This window comes from Oratosquilla oratoria, chromosome 1 (genome assembly GCF_046742065.1).
Source record: "Oratosquilla oratoria isolate Oo_2021 chromosome 1, ASM4674206v1, whole genome shotgun sequence".
Classification (NCBI taxonomy): Eukaryota; Metazoa; Arthropoda; class Malacostraca; order Stomatopoda; family Squillidae; genus Oratosquilla; species Oratosquilla oratoria.
Window position 1 is genome coordinate 117,769,319 of NC_134777.1, and position 18,466 is coordinate 117,787,784.

Consider the following 18,466-nt stretch of genomic DNA (forward strand, 5'->3'; position numbering starts at 1 on the left):
TAAAATTCGCTCATGTACCAGAATTTTTCGAGTGATCGCTGCCGACGCTCCCATAAAGGAAATGGAGAAAAGAGAGAGATAAGCCATTTGTTGTTTGCTGACAACACTGCGCTTGTGGCAGGATCAGAGGATGGATTGATGAAGTTAGGACAGAGTTTGGAAAGAAGGAAGTTGAAGATAAATGTAGGCAGCGGCGGCGCCAAAGGGGGGACTTGGAGGGGCTCTAGCCTCCCCCAAAAAGTTGTTAGCCCCCCCCCTACTGAAATGAGCAAATTGAAAATTTAAAACACTCATTAAAATAATTTTATTAAGTGGAATTTTTAATGGCCAGGTCTAAAAATTTTGTCAGCCATCAGCGCTAGCCCTACCATTAACCCCCTCCCCATCTGAAATGAGGACAATATATGTGTATTATTGCGGCCAGGGCCAGTGGAGCAAGGTCACTCACTGCCCTTCTGGGTCACCATTTTGTGATGAATCTGGTGTTGATGGAGAGTTTGCTGCATTTGACGAAAACCTTGTCAGATCAACTACAGTCCCCCGATCTCCAGCTTGCCTCAGCAGTTGATTTGGTTGAAGCAGTGATGTCTAGTCTCACAGAGATGAGAAACGAAGAGGGCTGGGAGCAACTATGAAATTATGCTGAAGAATTGTGCCACAATGTAGGGATTCGCAGACAACTTGCGTGTCAGAGGCAAAGGGCAGCCCCACGATACTTGGATGAGTTTGTCATAAAATCCGGCATAGGACAAGATGATGATTCGAATGACTCCGATATTACTAAGAGCCGGATTTACTACTCCGTGATAGACAAGTTTCCCAGTGAGTTGAGAAGAAGGTTTTCCGGCGATGCATGTCAGGTACTTATTGGAGTATCTGCCCTCAACCCCAATCATCCAACCTTTTTGAACAAGGAAAAGCTATCAGGAATGGCTGCAAATTACGGGGTGGAGGACAAAGATCTATCCGTAGAGCTGCACCAACTAAGAAGGTTGATTGCCAGAAAGCAGGAGCAGGGAATGTAAGTGGACACACCTATGCAACTTGCCATCATGCTCCAACCGTACAAAGATGCATTCATAGATTTGTATAAGCTAGTGCGTATTAGTGTTACTCTTCCAGTTAACTCAGCATCATGTGAAAGAAGCTTTTCGTGCCTAAAGCAACTGAAAACCTACTTGTGTAACATTAGCGGTGACAAACGTACCAGTAATCTTGGAGTATTAAACATCAATTCCCAAAGAGCAAAGATGTAGACAGGGATATGATTATCAATGCATTTGCTACCAGCCATAGGAATAGGCGTATCATTTTAAAGTAGGTGGAACGATGTATTTCCTGAGATATATCATCGTGATTTTTTCTTTTTTTAACTTTATCTGTTTATGGTTGAAATCCATGAAATGTCAAAACATCAATGATTTACTGGCTTTTTCATATGAAGGACACTGAATGAAGAAAACGTGTATTTGTATCTGTTTTTAAAACTATTCTTAAGGAACAACTTGCAATCAAGTTTAGCAAGAGGATTACATTTTTGTTATCGAAATATGCAAATAGTTTCTAGGGAAGTGCTTATGTTTCAAAAGTGTTTGTTCAGCTATATATGAATTTCATTTTCATTCATATAAATGTTTTACAAACCGTAAAACCTTTTTGTTTTTGTTTTTAATTCAATTTTTGTTTATTCGACAATTGAGGAAATATAGCCTACTTTAAGTAATGTTTCATGAAGCAATTTACACAGACGTATATGCTACATGGGTTAACCCCTTCCATACGGTGCCGCATACGTAGACGGAATGAGGAGCAAGTGGATACGCGAGGCTGCCATATCGGCGTCTTGATTATATTTATTGTAGTTGCCCCTGCGTAATGACATTCTCTCTAAACCAGTGGTTCCTTCACTTTTTTCTGTCATTTCCCCCTGCACCCAGGTCAACTATCCAGATTTCCCCCTTCATGTGTAGCAGGGAAAGAGTAGTTGAAATACACTGTGACTATTTACTAATTTATTTTTCAAATGTACAAATATACTGATAAACAGGCATTCTCTCTCAGACATGAGAAAATCCATCAGAGATTTTTTTTAGTAGGTAGTGTAATTATTTCCCCCTGGTAGCTTCAAATTTCCCCCCAGGGGGAAATTTCCCCCAGTTTGGGAACCACTGCTCTAAACTGTCTTCATCACATTTTCTATGGTTATCAATATTCACGGGTGAAAGAGAAAACGATCGATATAAGCGGTGACTATACTTTATGATGCGAGTATTATTACGACACTCTCTCCCTCTGGAGTAAGTTTGGGCCAAATCGGAGACATGACGGTTTTTGGCCAAATCCGTGGGTTAACCCCTTTGGTAATTTTGAGGGTCATTTTGGCCACTTGTCCCGATTGGGTCACCACCTCAGCTACAGGTCGAGGGCCACCAGGGCTCTTGCGGATCGCACTTATATACTGCTCATGCTAAAAGTACGGGCGCCAACAGGCGGAAATGAGAGGAGAAAATTACACAAACATAAACAAATTTGGCTGGTCGCCACACCGTCGCCTTTGGGTCCAGGTTCCCCATATCTATCTCGCTGTGCCCTGTGGACGACTCTCTCCCTCTGGAGTAAGTTTGGGTCAAATCGGAGACATGACGGTTTTTGTCCAAATCCGTGGGTAATTTTGAGCGTCATTTTGGCCACTTGTTCCGATTAGGTCACCACCTCAGCTACAGGTCGAGGGTCACCAGGGCTCTTGCGGATCGCACTTGGATACTGCTCAGGCTAAAGGTAGGAGCGCCAACAGGCGGAAATGAGAGGGGAAAATTACACAAACACAAACAAATTTGGCTGGTCGCCACAACCTCGCCCTTGGGTCCAGGTTCCCCACGTCTACCTCGCTGTGCCCTGTGGACGACTCTCTCCCTCTGGAGTAAGTTTGGGCCAAATCGGAGACATGACGGTTTTTGTCCAAATCCGTGGTAATTTTGAGGGTCATTTTGGCCACTTGTCCCGATTGGGTCACCACCTCAGCTACAGGTCGAGGGCCACCAGGGCTCCTGCGGATCGCACTTAGATACTGCTCAGGCTAAAAGTACGGGCGCCAACAGGCGGAAATGAGAGGGGAAAATTACACAAACACAAACAAATTTGGCTGGTTGCCACAACCTCGCCCTTGGGTCCAGGTTCCCCACGTCTACCTCGCTGTCCCCTGTGGACGACTCTCTCCCTCTGGAGTAAGTTTGGGCCAAATCGGAGACATGACGGTTTTTGGTTCCCCACGTCTACCTCGCAAGAACCCTGGTGGCCCTCGACCTGTAGCTGAGGTGGTGACCCAATCGGGACAAGTGGCCAAAATGACCCTCAAAATTACAAAATTACCGATTTGGCCCAAACTTACTCTAGAGGGAGAGAGTCGTCCACAGGGCATAGCGAGGTAGACGTGGGGAACTTGGACCCAAGGGCGAGGTTGTAGCGACCAGCCAAATTTGTTTGTGTTTGTGTAATTTTCCCCTCTCACTTCCGCCTGTTGGCGCCCGTATTCTTAGCCTGAGCAGTATCTAAGTGCGATCCGCAGGAGCCCTGGTGGGCCTCGACCTATAGCTGAGGTGGTGACCCAATCGGGACAAGTGGCCAAAATGACCCTCAAAATTACCAAAGGGGTTAACCAACGGAATTGGACAAAAACCGTCATGTCTCCGATTTGGCCCAAACTTACTCCAGAGGGAGAGAGTCGTCCACAGGGGACAGCGAGGTAGACGTGGGGAACCTGGACCCAAGGGCGAGGTTGTGGCGGCCAGCCAAATTTGTTTGTGTTTGTGTAATTTTCTCCTCTCATTTCCGCCTGTTGGCGCCCGTACTTTTAGCCTGAGCAGTATGGAAGTGCGATCTGCAAGAGCCCTGGTGGCCCTCGACCTGTAGCTGAGGTGGTGACCCAATCGGAACAAGTGGCCAAAATGACCCTCAAAATTACCAAAAACCGTCATGTCTCCGATTTGGCCCAAACTTACTCCAGAGGGAGAGAGTCGTCCACAGGGCACAGCGAGGTAGACGTGGGGAACCTGGACCCAAGGGCGAGGTTGTGGCGACCAGCCAAATTTGTTTGTGTGTAATTTTCCCCTCTCATTTCCGCCTGTTGGCGCCCGTACTTTTAGCCTGAGCAGTATCTAAGTGCGATCCGCAAGAGCCCTGGTGGGCCTCGACCTATAGCTGAGGTGGTGGCCCAATCGGGACAAGTGGCCAAAATGACCCACGGATTTGGACAAAAACCGTCATGTCTCCGATTTGGCTCAAACTTACTCCAGAGGGAGAGAGTCGTCCACAGGGCACAGCAAGGTAGACGTGGGTAACCTGGACCAAGGGGCGAGGTTGTGGCGACCAGCCAAATTTGTTTGTGTTTGTGTAATTTTCCCCTCTCATTTCCGCCTGTTGGCGCCCGTACTTTTAGCCTGAGCAGTATGTAAGTGCGATCCGCAAGAGCCCTGGTGGCCCTCGACCTGTAGCTGAGGTGGTTACCCCATCGGGACAAGTGGCCAAAATGACCCTCAAAATTACCCACGGATTTGGACAAAAACCGTCATGTCTCCGATTTGGCCCAAACTTACTCCAGAGGGAGAGAGTCGTCCACAGGACACAGCGAGGTAGACGTGGGGAACCTGGACCCAAGGGCGAGGTTGTGGCGGCCAGCCAAATTTGTTTGTGTTTGTGTAATTTTCCCCTCTCATTTCCGCCTGTTGGCGCCCGTACTTTTAGCCTGAGCAGTATGTAAGTGCGATCCGCAGGAGCCCTGGTGGCCCTCGACCTGTAGCTGAGGTGGTGACCCAATCGGGACAAGTGGCCAAAATGACCCTCAAAATTACCCACGGATTTGGACAAAAACCGTCATGTCTCCGATTTGGCCCAAACTTACTCCAGAGGGAGAGAGTCGTCCACAGGGCACAGCGAGGTAGACGTGGGGAACCTGGACCCAAGGGCGAGGTTGTGGCGTCGTGCCTTTTGTGCTTTTGTGTGTTTTTTGGTCCCCTCTCATTTCCGCCTGTTGGCGCCCGTACTTTTAGCCTGAGCATTATCTAAGTGCGATCCGCAAGAGCCCTGGTGGCCCACGATCTGTAGCTGAGGTGGTGACCCAATCGGGACAAGTGGCCAAAATGACCCTCATGTCTCCGATGTGGCCCAAACTTACTCCAGAGGGAGAGAGTCGTCCACAGGCCACAGCGAGGTAGACGTAGGGAACCTGGACCCAAGGGCGAGGTTGTGGCGACCAGCCAAATTTGTTTGTGTTGGTGTAATTTTCCCCTCTCATTTCCGCCTGTTGGCGCCCGTACTTTTAGCCTCAGCAGTATCCAAGTTCGATTTGCAAGAGCCCTGGTAGCCCTCGACCTGTAGCTGAGGTGGTGACCCAATCGGGACAAGTGGCCAAAATGACCCTCGGATATAGCCAAAAACCGTCATGTCTCCGATTTGGCCCAAACTTACTCCAGAGGGAGAGAGTCGTCCACAGGGCACAGCGAGGTAGACGTGGGGAACCTGGACCCAAGGGCGAGGTTGTGGCGACCAGCCAAATTTGTGTGTAATTTTCCCCTCTCATTTCCGCCTGTTGGCGCCCGTACTTTTAGCCTGAGCAGTATCTAAGTGCGATCCGCAAGAGCCCTGGTGGCCCTCGACCTGTAGCTGAGGTGGTGACCCAATCGGGACAAGTGGCCAAAATGTCTCCGATTTGGCCCAAACTTACTCCAGAGGGAGAGAGTGTCGTAATAATACTCGCATCATAAAGTATAGTCACCGCTTATAACGATCGTTCTCTCACCCGTGAATATTGATAACCATAGAAAATGTGATGAAGACAGTTTAAAGCAGTGGTTCCCAAACTGGGGGAAATTTCCCCCTGGGGGGAAATTTGAAGCTACCAGGGGGAAATAATTAAACTACCTACTAACTTAAAAAAATCTCTGATGGATTTTCTCATGTCTGAGAGAGAGAGAGAGAGAGAGAGAGAGAGAGAGAGAGAGAGAGAGAGAGAGAGAGAGAGAGAGAGAGAGAGAGAGAGAGAGAGAGAGAGAGAGAGAGAGAGAGAGAGAGAATGCCTGTTTATCAGTATATTTGTATATTTGAAAAATAAATTAGTAAATAGTCACAGTGTATTTCAACTACTCTTTCCCTGCTACACATGAAGGGGGAAATCTGGATAGTTGACCTGGGTGCAGGGGGAAATGACAGAAAAAAGTGAAGGAACCACTGGTTTAGAGAGAATGTCATTACGCAGGGGCAACTACAATAAATATAATCAAGACGCCGATATGGCAGCCTCGCGTATCCACTTGCTCCTCATGCCGTCTACGTATGCGGCACCGTATGGAAGGGGTTAAATGGGTGATTAGGTGCCAGGTCCCATAATGCTATATAAGAAGCTTTTGAATTTCCACATTGGCCCTGAATTTTCTATGGCATGTACTGGATGATGAATTGGTCACGGTAAAAATATACACTTGATTTCCTTCCTTACCTAATTACACAATTTGATGATTGGCAGACAATAATACCCCATTCATAGACATTTAATCCAGCTCAAGAAACCCTAGTCACAGCATGCAGAGCATGTAGAGGGCGTTTTGATTACAATCCTGCCCAAAGTACCGTGTAATTTTTTGCAACCTAAGTGGAATAGCAGCTCGGTGAAGTGATAATAATAGACCTCCAGCAGTGGTTTTGGAAACTCGATATACCTCACTCGAACAATAGATAAGTGAGGTTAGAAAATAAACTTTTTTACCGGGATCAAAACAGCATGGTATGCCTCCCATGCTCAGATGTTCATGAATGATCATCATCTGAGTTTATTTTCTGAGACCCCCATTCATCAACATGTCAAGTCCCTCCTCAGCCCCCAACAAAAAATCCTAGCAGAGCTCCCGTCAGGGCGGTGCCCCTGGACCCCAGCAAGGACCCTAGGCTGGCCCCTTTGACCCCATGCCGGACCTTGGACTACGCCTTTTGGATTGTCGCTAACGCGAGAAGCCATGATAAGAGGGAGGGATCGAAGGGGGTGAATGGGGGTGGAGATAGGGATGGAATGAGTGGGAGTGGTTTTTACGCTTTTGTTTTTTGGCTATCCCATTTGTATGGGAGAAAAAGCCTATGGTATGTATGTATGTATGTATGTATGTTTTTTAAATGTGATATTTTTCTTAGGATTTTTTTTTATTGCCGATTGAATCAACAACAAAAAACGCTTGAAATAATTTTATTTTTATAGTAAAACATAAAATTCATTACTTTTTGACATTTTTAAAGACTTTCAAGAACTCAGCACTGGATTTGAACAATACAACCTATGAGTGGTTGGTGCTCAAATCTTGGTCTCAATCCTACGTGTTACGAACATTTTAGTAGTATTAGCAAATCTATAATAATGTTTATGTGTAATATGTGTACTGATTTGTATTACTAATGACTGTTTCTAGTCCTCTTAGCCCTTATATATGTTGTCTGTGTAACTTAGTGTAGAGTAACAGTCAAATGAGGACCACAATGGAAATAAGCTTGTATACTTTTTTTGTGTTATCTTCGGCAATTGCAATCATAATTGTAATTTCGAACTATGTGTTTTTATCTGTGTTTCATGTATTTGATATATATTGCCAAATAAATATTATTATTATCAATTATTATTATTATGAATCCTGCAGGTGAATCAATCAGGTGAGACCGGCCTGAGACTCCTAGTATTCTGTTTGTTTACATATGACGTCAAGCCTTGTTGGGAACTGAAAGTATTTGAGATCGGGTAGTTTTCATGTCTGTATATTGTACAGGCAGGCCAAGTACGTGTGCCTCACACTTGAATTCGTGTCGTGAGTGCAATGAACTTGTACTAAGGCAGCTAATGTATGCGTAGTGTGTCTGCATTTGACGTTTTAGTGTTCGATTCGTAGCGTATATGACATTTGGCAGACTCGAATCTGCAATTCTTATCTATATCATCGGCTAGCTCTGTATCGCTAAGGAAGTGCACCCCTACACGATATATCAATACGAAATGAAAAAATCGGGTAAATTAACATAATATCTGTTTTTCTTGGCGGAAATTAAGAACAAAATCTTGCTAGATAAGGTACTTAACAACGGGACTGCGACACGAACTTCCCGACGCCATGTTTGTTCTGTCAAATCTCGTACAATCATCAATGTAACAATCAAAATTTCCTGCCAGCGACGACCCTGATGGCATCTTGGGATGCTAAATGCATACCCCATAGGAGGTTAGGTTAGGCTAGACAAGGCCATTTTACTAGAATTTTGTCAGTTCGTCTTTCACATCAACCAAAAACAAACATGGTGTTTCGCCGCTATCTGGTGTCCGCGTCAGCATTATTAGTAAACATATCTAAGGTTACTACATTCTTGGGCAACCGGGTTTTTGTATGTCATTGGTTGGAACACCCAAAATACAATGAAAACCATGTCTTATGAAAAAAATCATTGCCCCATTAAGTATTAGGAAATATTTTACATTATATAGGAATGCTCTTTATACATTGTCATTCAGCAATGCTTACCCAGTAATAATTAATGGGGAATGTGAAAGTACATTATTTTTCTTTCCCCACCTCCAAAAAGTGCAAGATCCTTGTACTCTATAATCTGACCTAAAATGGTCTTATGTTGTCATCCTGATTTATGAGTAAGATTGCAATGAGGCACATATTTGTTGCATAGATTTAATTGTAACTCATCTGAAGTGCTGATCATACTGGGTAACTGTAACTCAGTAAGCTGATCTTACTAGCTTGTTTTGATGGTGGATGATGGAGGGGTTGGGGTGTGGTGGGTGGGTAGGAGTGAGTGTCACTTAACCCAACCCCCACTAGGTATAGGTGGTGACAGGGTAGGTTAGGCTGGTAGGGTAATGAACTTTTCATTCAAGACAAGGGTGCCAGAAATCATAACTATAGTTCTATCGACAAGCTTTTGGTGCTATTTTTACCAAATGAACTTGTCAAAGTGCCTCATGGAGCGTCCCCTGAAAAATAGAAAATGAGTGAAGACTTGACCATGTTGTTGGGGCAGATAATTAAGAGTCACAAGTGGGAATAGGAGAGAAGTATGGAATCTGAACCCACAACTAGGTGAATGCGAGACCAGCGAAAGGGTGTGGGATAGGTGAAAGGTGTGTGTGTGTGCTTTGACTCAACCACTCTGCTTTTAGGAGGATAGGGCCTATTAGTATGTGCATATGTATGTACTCTTATTAATGGTATGTTCTTGTATAAAGTGTTTACAGTGGAACCCTGCCTATCTGTAACTCACCAGTTGTGACCACTGTACATATGGGAAGTGTCCATTTGAGAGGCAGTAATGTGGGAATTGCTCAAATGAGACCAGAGTTCACAGAACATTCAACTTTACATTGGTTAAGGTAGATATGCAGGAACACCATCTAAACTGAGATAATACTCTCTTCTCTATATACCAAGAGCTTTTCCCCCTTATAAGGGAGGTACCGTAGCCAAGTCAAAGATATTTTACTAAATGTGACATAAAAGAATATGGACAGTACCTCTACAATTTCTTAGATCAATTGGATTTAGGTAATGGATGATTTTCAGCACTTTTCTAATGAAAAAGTAAAATGTAATATATCATAGTGCCATATCCATAAAAGAGTGATGTAGTAGCATACAAATAAAATAATACTGTGATCCAGAATTGGAGAAAAATAAGAGAACTGTAGAGATGTCCATATATTTTGACCACTGTCTGGTCCTCTTCAGGAGATAGGTACAGGAAGTGGAGAACAAGAACATATACAAAGTGAGGAGATACATTAGAGGATCAAGGGAAGAGGGTTGTGTTACATGCCCTTGATGAGGTTGGTTGTACAATTGACAAGTGTTGAGTTCAGAACCAGTAGATTTGGAGATTAGTTTATTGATTGCCAATGAAGTAATGGAATCTGGTGACCAGTGACCTTTGGAAGTGTTTAATGACATAAGTAAAACTGCAATGGGATTTAAAAATAATGGCAACATTTTTCCTGTCAATTATGATCCAGCTTGCTGGAGTGAAAAAATATCTTCAGTCTTGTTTTTTACTTAAGCCCTCAGTAGAGCAAAAGCCAACTTTAAATGACTTCAAACCTCAATTCCAAGTTTAGTAAAAGTATAAAATTACCCATAAAAGTATAAAATTACCCTACACAAGTCCATCAATGCTGCTTCCAAGCTTCTACCAAACAATTGAGCAGTCAACTTTAATTACTCCCAACAGCATTTTACTTATTTACTTTTTTTGGAAAGGTAGCAAATGTTCATCAAAGAACCAAGGTGGATGATAGCCATGGGGTATATAAATTACTAGGCCAAGACTATGATAATGTGTACTGTGGCCAAGTGGGGCATGATCTACCTACAAAAATGCATATATATATATATATATATACCAATGGCAATTTCTCCCTTACAAGGGAGGTAGCCAAAGTCAAAGGCATAAATCCACTCCCACCCATTTCATCCCCACATACTTCACCCACATTCACCCCCCTCCCTCCCTCTTATCTTGGCTCCTCCTGGATGACAGGTCATCCCTGTATCTCACCCATTGCCCTGGGTTAGAAGCAGTACAGCAGACACAGCAAGGCTTCTTTATTTGATTGGTGACCCCCCCCCCTCTCTTCACCCTCATGCAAGAAAATTACTCTCTCTGTTCCTCTCCTGATCCTCCTCAGCCCTCCCATAAGCCTTTCCAGTTACACTCAAACTGATCCCTCTGAAACTACTACACTCACACTTGTCCCCTTTTCCCTTGTAAAGTGGATACAGGCAGTCCTCCAGCACTCTACCCTCTTTTAGACAAACATTAAACAACTTCATAAACCAGTCCATCATCACTATATCTTCCATTTTAGACACTTCACATGACACCCATCCAACCCAGGTGCTTTACCTGCTCTCATCATTTTAACAACTGCTTTCACCTCGTCTTTCCTTATTTCTCTGCCATTTTTCTCAATCATCACTGTAATTTTATTAGTGTTTCCCACTGCAACTACCTTTCCCTCCCTTTCCTCTTTCATATTTAGCAGTTACCTAAAATACTCTGCCCATCTTCCTCTTACCACCATCTCTTCCATTATCATCTTTCCATCTGCACCTTTTCTTCTCTACTTGATTTGCCTCTTCCTTTCTTAATTTACTTCCAAAACATCTTTTTATTACTTCAAAATTTTGTCATACTCTTACAAAAGTAAAAGAACATAAACTCCATCAGATATACTCAAGACAAATCGGCAGTGTTTCTTCACTCTAGCTAAGTGGACTAGAGAAGCACTGACTTTATTTAATCCCATCATAGATTTAGAAAAAAATATGAGGATGCTGGTGTCAGTGTCTTGATTATATTTATTTTGTAGTTGTAGCTGAGTGACCCCCGAATCCTGTGAACTGATTTGGTTATGTTTTTGTGTTTATTTTTGCTCAGAATGAAAGAGAATGATTAATACAGCAGTGACTTTATATTTTATAACGAAAGTAGTATAATACATTGTACATTTGAGGCCCTGCATGGAGAAGTGTCCATGCGACACAATGGCCAGTTTTGAGTTACGCACATATAACACTATTTTGTGCCGGCCGAGCAAGCGTGAGGTTTTACCACTTTGTTTTAGGAGAGTTTCGACCATATTGCAGGTCACGTTTTGTCCTTTCCGACATGCTCAGTTTGAAGTAGAAGGGCCAAAATAGTGTTATATGTGCGTAACTCAAAACCGGCCATTGTGACGCATGGGACACTTCTCCATGCGGGGCCTCATTTGGTCACCCAATTTCATTACATTGTGGGCAGTCAATTAATCAATGCCCAACCTTAACAAGGGCATGTGACATGAGTCTCTCTCCTTATTCCCCAAATATAACTCCATACTTTGTACACACTTTATTTTATATCTGTTAGTGTTTCCTCCTATTTTATGTTAGGTGGTGGCATGTGAGTCATGGTTGAATTTTTGTAAGCAGGCAATGTGAGGAGCCACAGCCAGTACAGGGCAGAGCACTCAGACAAGTTGACTTTCCCTGCTGTTCATATTGTGTAAAATAGATGTATGTGGTGTTTGCTTTACCTTTGCTTTATCGAGGTGGCTTTTATACATTCATGTTCCTTTGTTGATTGGTCTACACCAAGCAGGTCAATCCTGAGTTAATGTATATCAATTGAATATAAACACACACACAATATATATATATATATATATATATATATATATATATATATATATATATATATATATATATATATGTTTGTCATCCATGAAAATGATGCCTGACCAAATCCTGCACTCTGTCATTTCCTTGGCAACTGGTTTATTATGATAGAATACACCAAAGGAGACTCAAATGACCTATGGTTTCGAATTTTATTGTTAACTAGTGGTTTCATTAGACCTTGCTCAGTTCTTTCTGAGTCAGTTTTACACCTTTCATATAGGTAACGATAATGGTTGTAATACTGTTTCTATCAATCAGGTCATGCAGTTTTAGTTAATAGTGTACTCATACTTCATCCAATATACATTAGAGTTGACTGTAACTTCATCTTCACAATGTAACACATGTGATTTCCATACCTAATATATATATATATATGTAAGTACTAGGAACTCATGAACTTCCTCACAGAGTAGCAACCCTCATATATGCTGAAGTCCTCACATACTGTATTATATGTTGTTCATTATACTTTTACTCATAACATACATGGTTTTTCCCTATGTAGAGATATTGTAATTATTATATAAAAAAGACCGAGCCAAAACAGTTGGTGATGCATTATTTGTGAATCCCAGACCTACACACCTAACTACCAACAACTCGTTCACTGAGTGGGTGACCGTGTTGATAGGGGCATGGAAAGTCAACTTGTTTGAGCACTCTGCCCTTTATTGGTTGTGGCTCCCTGCACTGTCTGCTCACAAACATTCAGCCATGGCTCTACAAAGGGTCTGTTTAGATCCAAAGGGACTTGAGTATGAAGTGGTTTGTATACAAAACATTGACAATTCTATTATTACTCAATCACAAAGAGTTAGGTGTCAATCTTATAATTAAATCTTTTCCAGGAAGGGGGTACCTATCAAGATTTCTTTGGAAGGGCTATCTCAAGAGTCATCTTAAATATCATGTGAGAACCAGCACAGGAGAGAAGCCTTTCTAGTGTGGCTTGTGTGATGCAACTTCTTCAAGTAAGGATGATCTTGAACATCATGTGATGACCCACATGTGAGAGAAGTCTTTCCAGTGTGTCCTGTACAATTCTGCTTTCTGACACACACACAAAAAAAAAACTTTCATATGTCACATGGTGATCCATACAGGAGAGGAACCATTCCAGTGTGACCTGTGCCATGCAACTTTCTCACAAAAGTGTGGTCTCATAGGTTGCATGATGACACATAAAGTAGAGTCTTTTCAGTGTGACCAGTGCAGTAGAACTTTCTTACAAAAGAGTTACCTCAAACGTCATATGATGACCCACACAGGTGAGAAGCCTTTCCAATGTGACCAGTGTAGTTCAGCTTTTTCACAAAAGATTCGCCTCAAATATCACATGATGATCCACACAGGAGAGAAGCCATTCAAGTGTGATCTTTGTAAGTTGGCATTCTCACTAAAGAGTTATCTTAGACGTCACATGATGGTCCACACAGGGGAGAAGCCTTTCCAATGTGGCCTGTGCAATGCAGCTTTCTCACAAAAGGGTACCCTCAAATATCACATGATGACCCACACAGGAGAGAAGCCATTAAAGTGTGGCCTGTGTGATGCAGCTTTCTCACAACACAATGCTCTCAAACGTCATGTGATGACACACACTGGAGAGAAGCCTTTTCAGTGTGACCACTGCGGCTCTGCTTTCTCAGAAAAAAATAATCTCAAACATCACATGATGACTCACACAGGAGAGAAGCCATTTCAGTGTGACTTTTGTGATGCGTCTTTTGCACTCAAGTCGGATCTCACACATCACATAAGGACCCATACAGGAGAGAAGCCTTTCCAGTGTAACCTGTGCGATTCTGCTTTCTCAAGAAAAGGGAGTCTCAAATATCACCTGATTACCCACACAGGAGAGAAGCCATTCCAATGTGACCTGTGTAATACAACTTACTCACGAAAGAGTCGCCACAAATGTAACAAGAAGACCCGAACAGGAAAGAAGCCATTCCAGTGTGACCTGTGTGATGCAGCTTTCTCAAGTAAGGGTGATCTTAAATGTCACACGATGAGCCACACAGAGGAGGAGAAGACTTTACAATGACCTGTGTAATGCAGCTTTCTCAGAAAAAGAGACCTCAAAAGTCACATGATAACCCACATAGGAAAGAAGCCTTTCCAGTGTGTCCTGTGCAATACTGCATTACCACAAAAAAGTACTCTCAAATGTCACATGATGACCCACACAGGAGAGAATCCTTTCTAGTGTGATATGTGCAATTCTGATCTCTCAAAAGAGAATAGTCTTAGATGTCATGTGATGGTGCACACTGGAGAGAAGCATTTCCAATTTGACCTGTGCTGTGTAGCATTCTCATAAAAGAGTTGCCTCAAATGTCATGTAATGACCACTGGAGAGAATTTTTTTAATGTGACCTGTGCAGCAGCTTGCTCAAGAAAAAGGGTTCTCAAACATCCGTTGATGACCCACAGGAGAAAAGCCTTTCCGGTGTGACCTGTGCTATGCATCTTTCTCACATAAGGATGATCTCATGTGGCTTATGATGACCCATACTCAGGATACGTGTTTCCAGTGTGACCTGTATGATGCAGCTTGCTCCCAAGAATTGTCTCAGCTCATATTGTGACTCACACTAGAGAGAATTCCTTTTAGTGTGACCTACATGATGCAACTTTTTCACAAAAGAGTTTCATCGATTTGCATATGACCCACACTGGAGATTAGCCATTCCAGTGTGGTCTGTGTGATGCAGGTTTCTCACGAAAGAGTAGTCTCAAATGTCCTGTGCTTACACTGGAGAGAAGCTTCATTTTAGATGCCATGGGCTTATCCACTCTGGAGAGAAGCCTTTCCAGTGGGAGCTGTATGATGCAGCTTTCTCACAAGGATAATAAATATTGTGATGAACCACACTGGAAAAGGCCTCTACAGCAGCATGACCTGTGATGTATAGGTTTCTCACAAAAGGGTGTTCTGAAATGGCATGTGGTGTTCCATGTGGAGGGAAGCCTTTCTCTAGCGGCCTGTGCATTGAAGCATTCTTATGAAGTAATGTAAAATGGTACATAATGACCAACACAGGAAAGAAGTCTTGTACAGTGCTACTTTCTCGCAAGATGCTTTCAAATGTCATGAGATATCTTATGCAAGCGAGAAACTTCTCTAATGTGAAATTGTATTCTCACTAAAGACTGGAGTTGTGTGGGAAGATAGTTATTAGATTCAAAGTGAGAGGTAGAAATGAATGTAACATATTCCTCGGAAAATGTTTTTATACATGACACTTATTATGTTATCCACCTAATTCTTTGAACACAGGTGTTGTGTATGAACAAGTACTATATGAAATTATTATTTATTTAACTGCTGTTGTAAACTCTTACAGCAGTGGAGTAGTTTTAGTGCCTGTTTTGAAGGACCAGAAGCTCTAAAGCCAGTTCATGATCTTGATTTATTTGTTGGAAATTGTCTAATTTAAGCTTCAATCTGGTATTTTATAGAACCAGTGGAATGCCACCTGATCTGGACAGCACAAATAAATGAAATAGATAAACAGGCAAACAAATAATTTAGTGTCATTAGTATTGTGAAACTTTACAATGCATAAAACAAAATTAGAATACTAATTTGTTACAATGCCTTAACCTCTTCAATATGAATCAAATATTCACATGCACTTCAGGTTGTCTGATATATGATGATGCATCACAATATGTGCATTACAGAAAATAAAGTTACTTCTGCTAAACTTGTTCTCTTTCACCCTGAATGAATATAACGTCACAGAAAACGTGATTAAGCCTATTCATAGAATACAGGGGTCACTCAGCTACGACAACAAAATAATCAGGAAGCCGACACCGCTATCCTTGTGTCCACTCTCAGCTCATGGCGCATAAATAGACATCATCGTATTCAAGAGGTTAAGCTGGTATTACATGAGCAAATTTTGCCTGAGCACAGCACATTCTGTGATCTTGAATTTCTCGAGTTGTTAATACAATTCATTGTTTACATGGTTCGAAATATGCTGACCCATTCCATCAGCAAGTTTGTGCATCTTCACTGGGGTCCTATTTTTTTTGTGATCAGCTGGCCTGCACAAGAGGCTAGAGCTATTCACAACATCATCTGCACCTACTTTAACCATGAAGGTAAAATTGCTGGCTAGGATTTTATGGTTTTCAGACAGGCATATGCTGTACAGAAGGTTAAGGAATAGAGCTAGGTAAAATAAACTTAAGTCACACATTTCTTTATTTTTAATCTTAACCTCCTTGTGTATCTTCCCAAGAAAGGCTATAAGATGCATTGCAATTTCTACATATTTTTATTTATTGTTTGGGTAATAGTAAATAAGTATGTTGGGTTGCCTTTATATTTTGTGTATTCACTGTACAGTATTGTATTGAACAAAATGATTATGCAACCCGAGGTTGTCATTGCCTCAGTTATCTAGCCTGCCACTGTGAAAAAACTTTTGTGACCTCAGGACTACATATTAGAAGGATTAATAGGGCTAAGGAAAGTCCGATATAAAATAGTCAATTATACATTTGTCCAACAAAAACTGACGTCATGATATGGTTAGTGCCTCAATGCCACAAATGAAAAATATGGGTGAAAAATTAGTCTTTTATCCCATTTTTAGGAAATATTAGGGAAACAATGAGACTAGCAAACCAATATTAGCAAAATTGTGAACCCACACTTGGTGGAATTCTCACCTTTCTAGATCAGAGTTCTTTATGTACAGATGAAAACTGCCATTCAGTCAAGTGAAGAAGTCTGACAATAACCAACGAGCAGAGGCCTCCACGGACCCGCATGTAGGCTACGTGAATGAGTGGGTGTCATTATATTATGTGTCAACACACAACTCGATGGTACAGTGGTACTATTCACAACTGCTAATCCAGCAGTCTGAGTTCAATTCCCATCCAGGGCTGAAATGATATAAGCATCACTGCACTGTGAGCTGGCATTCCAATTATTGTAGGCAAGGAGTTTTGTATGTGTGTGTGCAAGGTCACAGTATTACCCATAGATCAAGCATATATCGCTTGTTTGCGGAAACGTCGTCATAACTCAAAAAACTGAATTTTTGAGTTATCTATACAGACATATTCATCTTCAAACACGGATTTGTTTGGTAACAGTGTCATATCTGTAGCTCAAAAATTGACCGCTAGGGAGTGCTAAATGTCCCAACGACATAACTTTACATGTTCCAACTTGTTCCAACAAATATTTTAGACTTAGTAAAGATTATGATTGTTTCAACTTCTATAAACTTTAGAGGCGTATGTGATGCTCCAAAAAATGTTCCACCTATGGTGTTTGAGGGCTTTTTATAATATTGAGAGCGTTCTGAAACTTTAAAATGCCTCTCCTGAAAAATTTGATATTTTGAGTTATGACGACGTTTTCGCAAACAAGCGATATGATCCTTGAGCTCATCCAGGAAGATAATAGCAGTCAATCATGAGTCCAACAACTGATCCAAGACCATGATGAATCACACACATGCACACACAACTTGATGGCACATTCGTACCATTCGCAACCACTAATGCAGAGGTACTAGTTTGATTCACATCCAGTGCTGAAATAACTTCAGCATTGCTGCACTGTGAGCCAGCACTTCAACTCTTGTAGGCAGGGAGTTATGTGTGTCTAAAGTGCATTACCACTAGATCGGGCATATATGGGCTCTTAGCTCTCATCCAAGAATGTAATAGCTGTCAATAATGAGACCAATAGATGATCTGAGACCATGGTGAATCACACACACACACACACAGTCAGATTGACGGCAAAGATTGGAACCCCAGAAAAATGCAATTTTCATGGATTTCAGCGATGAGGGAGTTCTTGTATTAGTAAGGAAGGGGAAAGCTCGTGGTGTAGTGAGCAGATGAAGAAAAAGGAGAAGGGGAGGCATTATTGAGGAAAATGGAAGAAAATGTAGAAGAGGAGGAATGGGCCTTGGACAGCAGAAGGGGTGTAAACAAAAGAGGTGCAGATGACACAGATGAGGTCGAACAGGTGAGCAGAGGTATTAAAAGTAGGAATATAGGTAATAGCAGATAAATGGAAAGAGGAGATAATTACTTCTATGAGTTTAATGAGGGAGGAGATGACAACCTCCCCCGACTAGTAAGTCTAGAGGAGAAATTACCAAAAATGAACAAAGCATGGGAGGTTAGGTTTAGCCAACTAGCACTAGTTACTCATAGTTGATAAACTGGAA

At 42.1% G+C, this 18,466-nt stretch overlaps 1 protein-coding gene across 5 annotated transcripts; it reads left to right on the top strand.

Moving 5' to 3' along the window:
- Nucleotides 1-7,727: 7,727 nt before the first annotated feature.
- Nucleotides 7,728-16,464, top strand: LOC143025484 (uncharacterized). Of its 5 annotated transcripts, none has more exons than XM_076185232.1 (2): nt 7,728-7,757; nt 13,097-16,464. In XM_076185232.1, the coding sequence occupies exon 2, from the start codon at nt 13,336-13,338 to the stop codon at nt 14,293-14,295; it is 960 nt and encodes a 319-aa protein (XP_076041347.1). In that variant the 5' UTR covers nt 7,728-7,757; nt 13,097-13,335; the 3' UTR covers nt 14,296-16,464. The 5 variants fall into 5 exon arrangements, with proteins under 5 accessions (XP_076041347.1, XP_076041329.1, XP_076041339.1 ...); XM_076185214.1 differs by having other exon boundaries at nt 7,729-7,808; XM_076185224.1 differs by lacking the exon at nt 7,728-7,757 and adding an exon at nt 7,892-8,036.
- The last annotated feature ends 2,002 nt before the right edge of the window (nt 16,465-18,466 follow it).

What these genes read in the sequence shown, in the direction of transcription:
- LOC143025484 (XM_076185232.1), top strand. Translation starts at nt 13,336, where the DNA reads ATGGTGATCCATACAGGAGAGGAACCATTCCAGTGTGACCTGTGCCAT.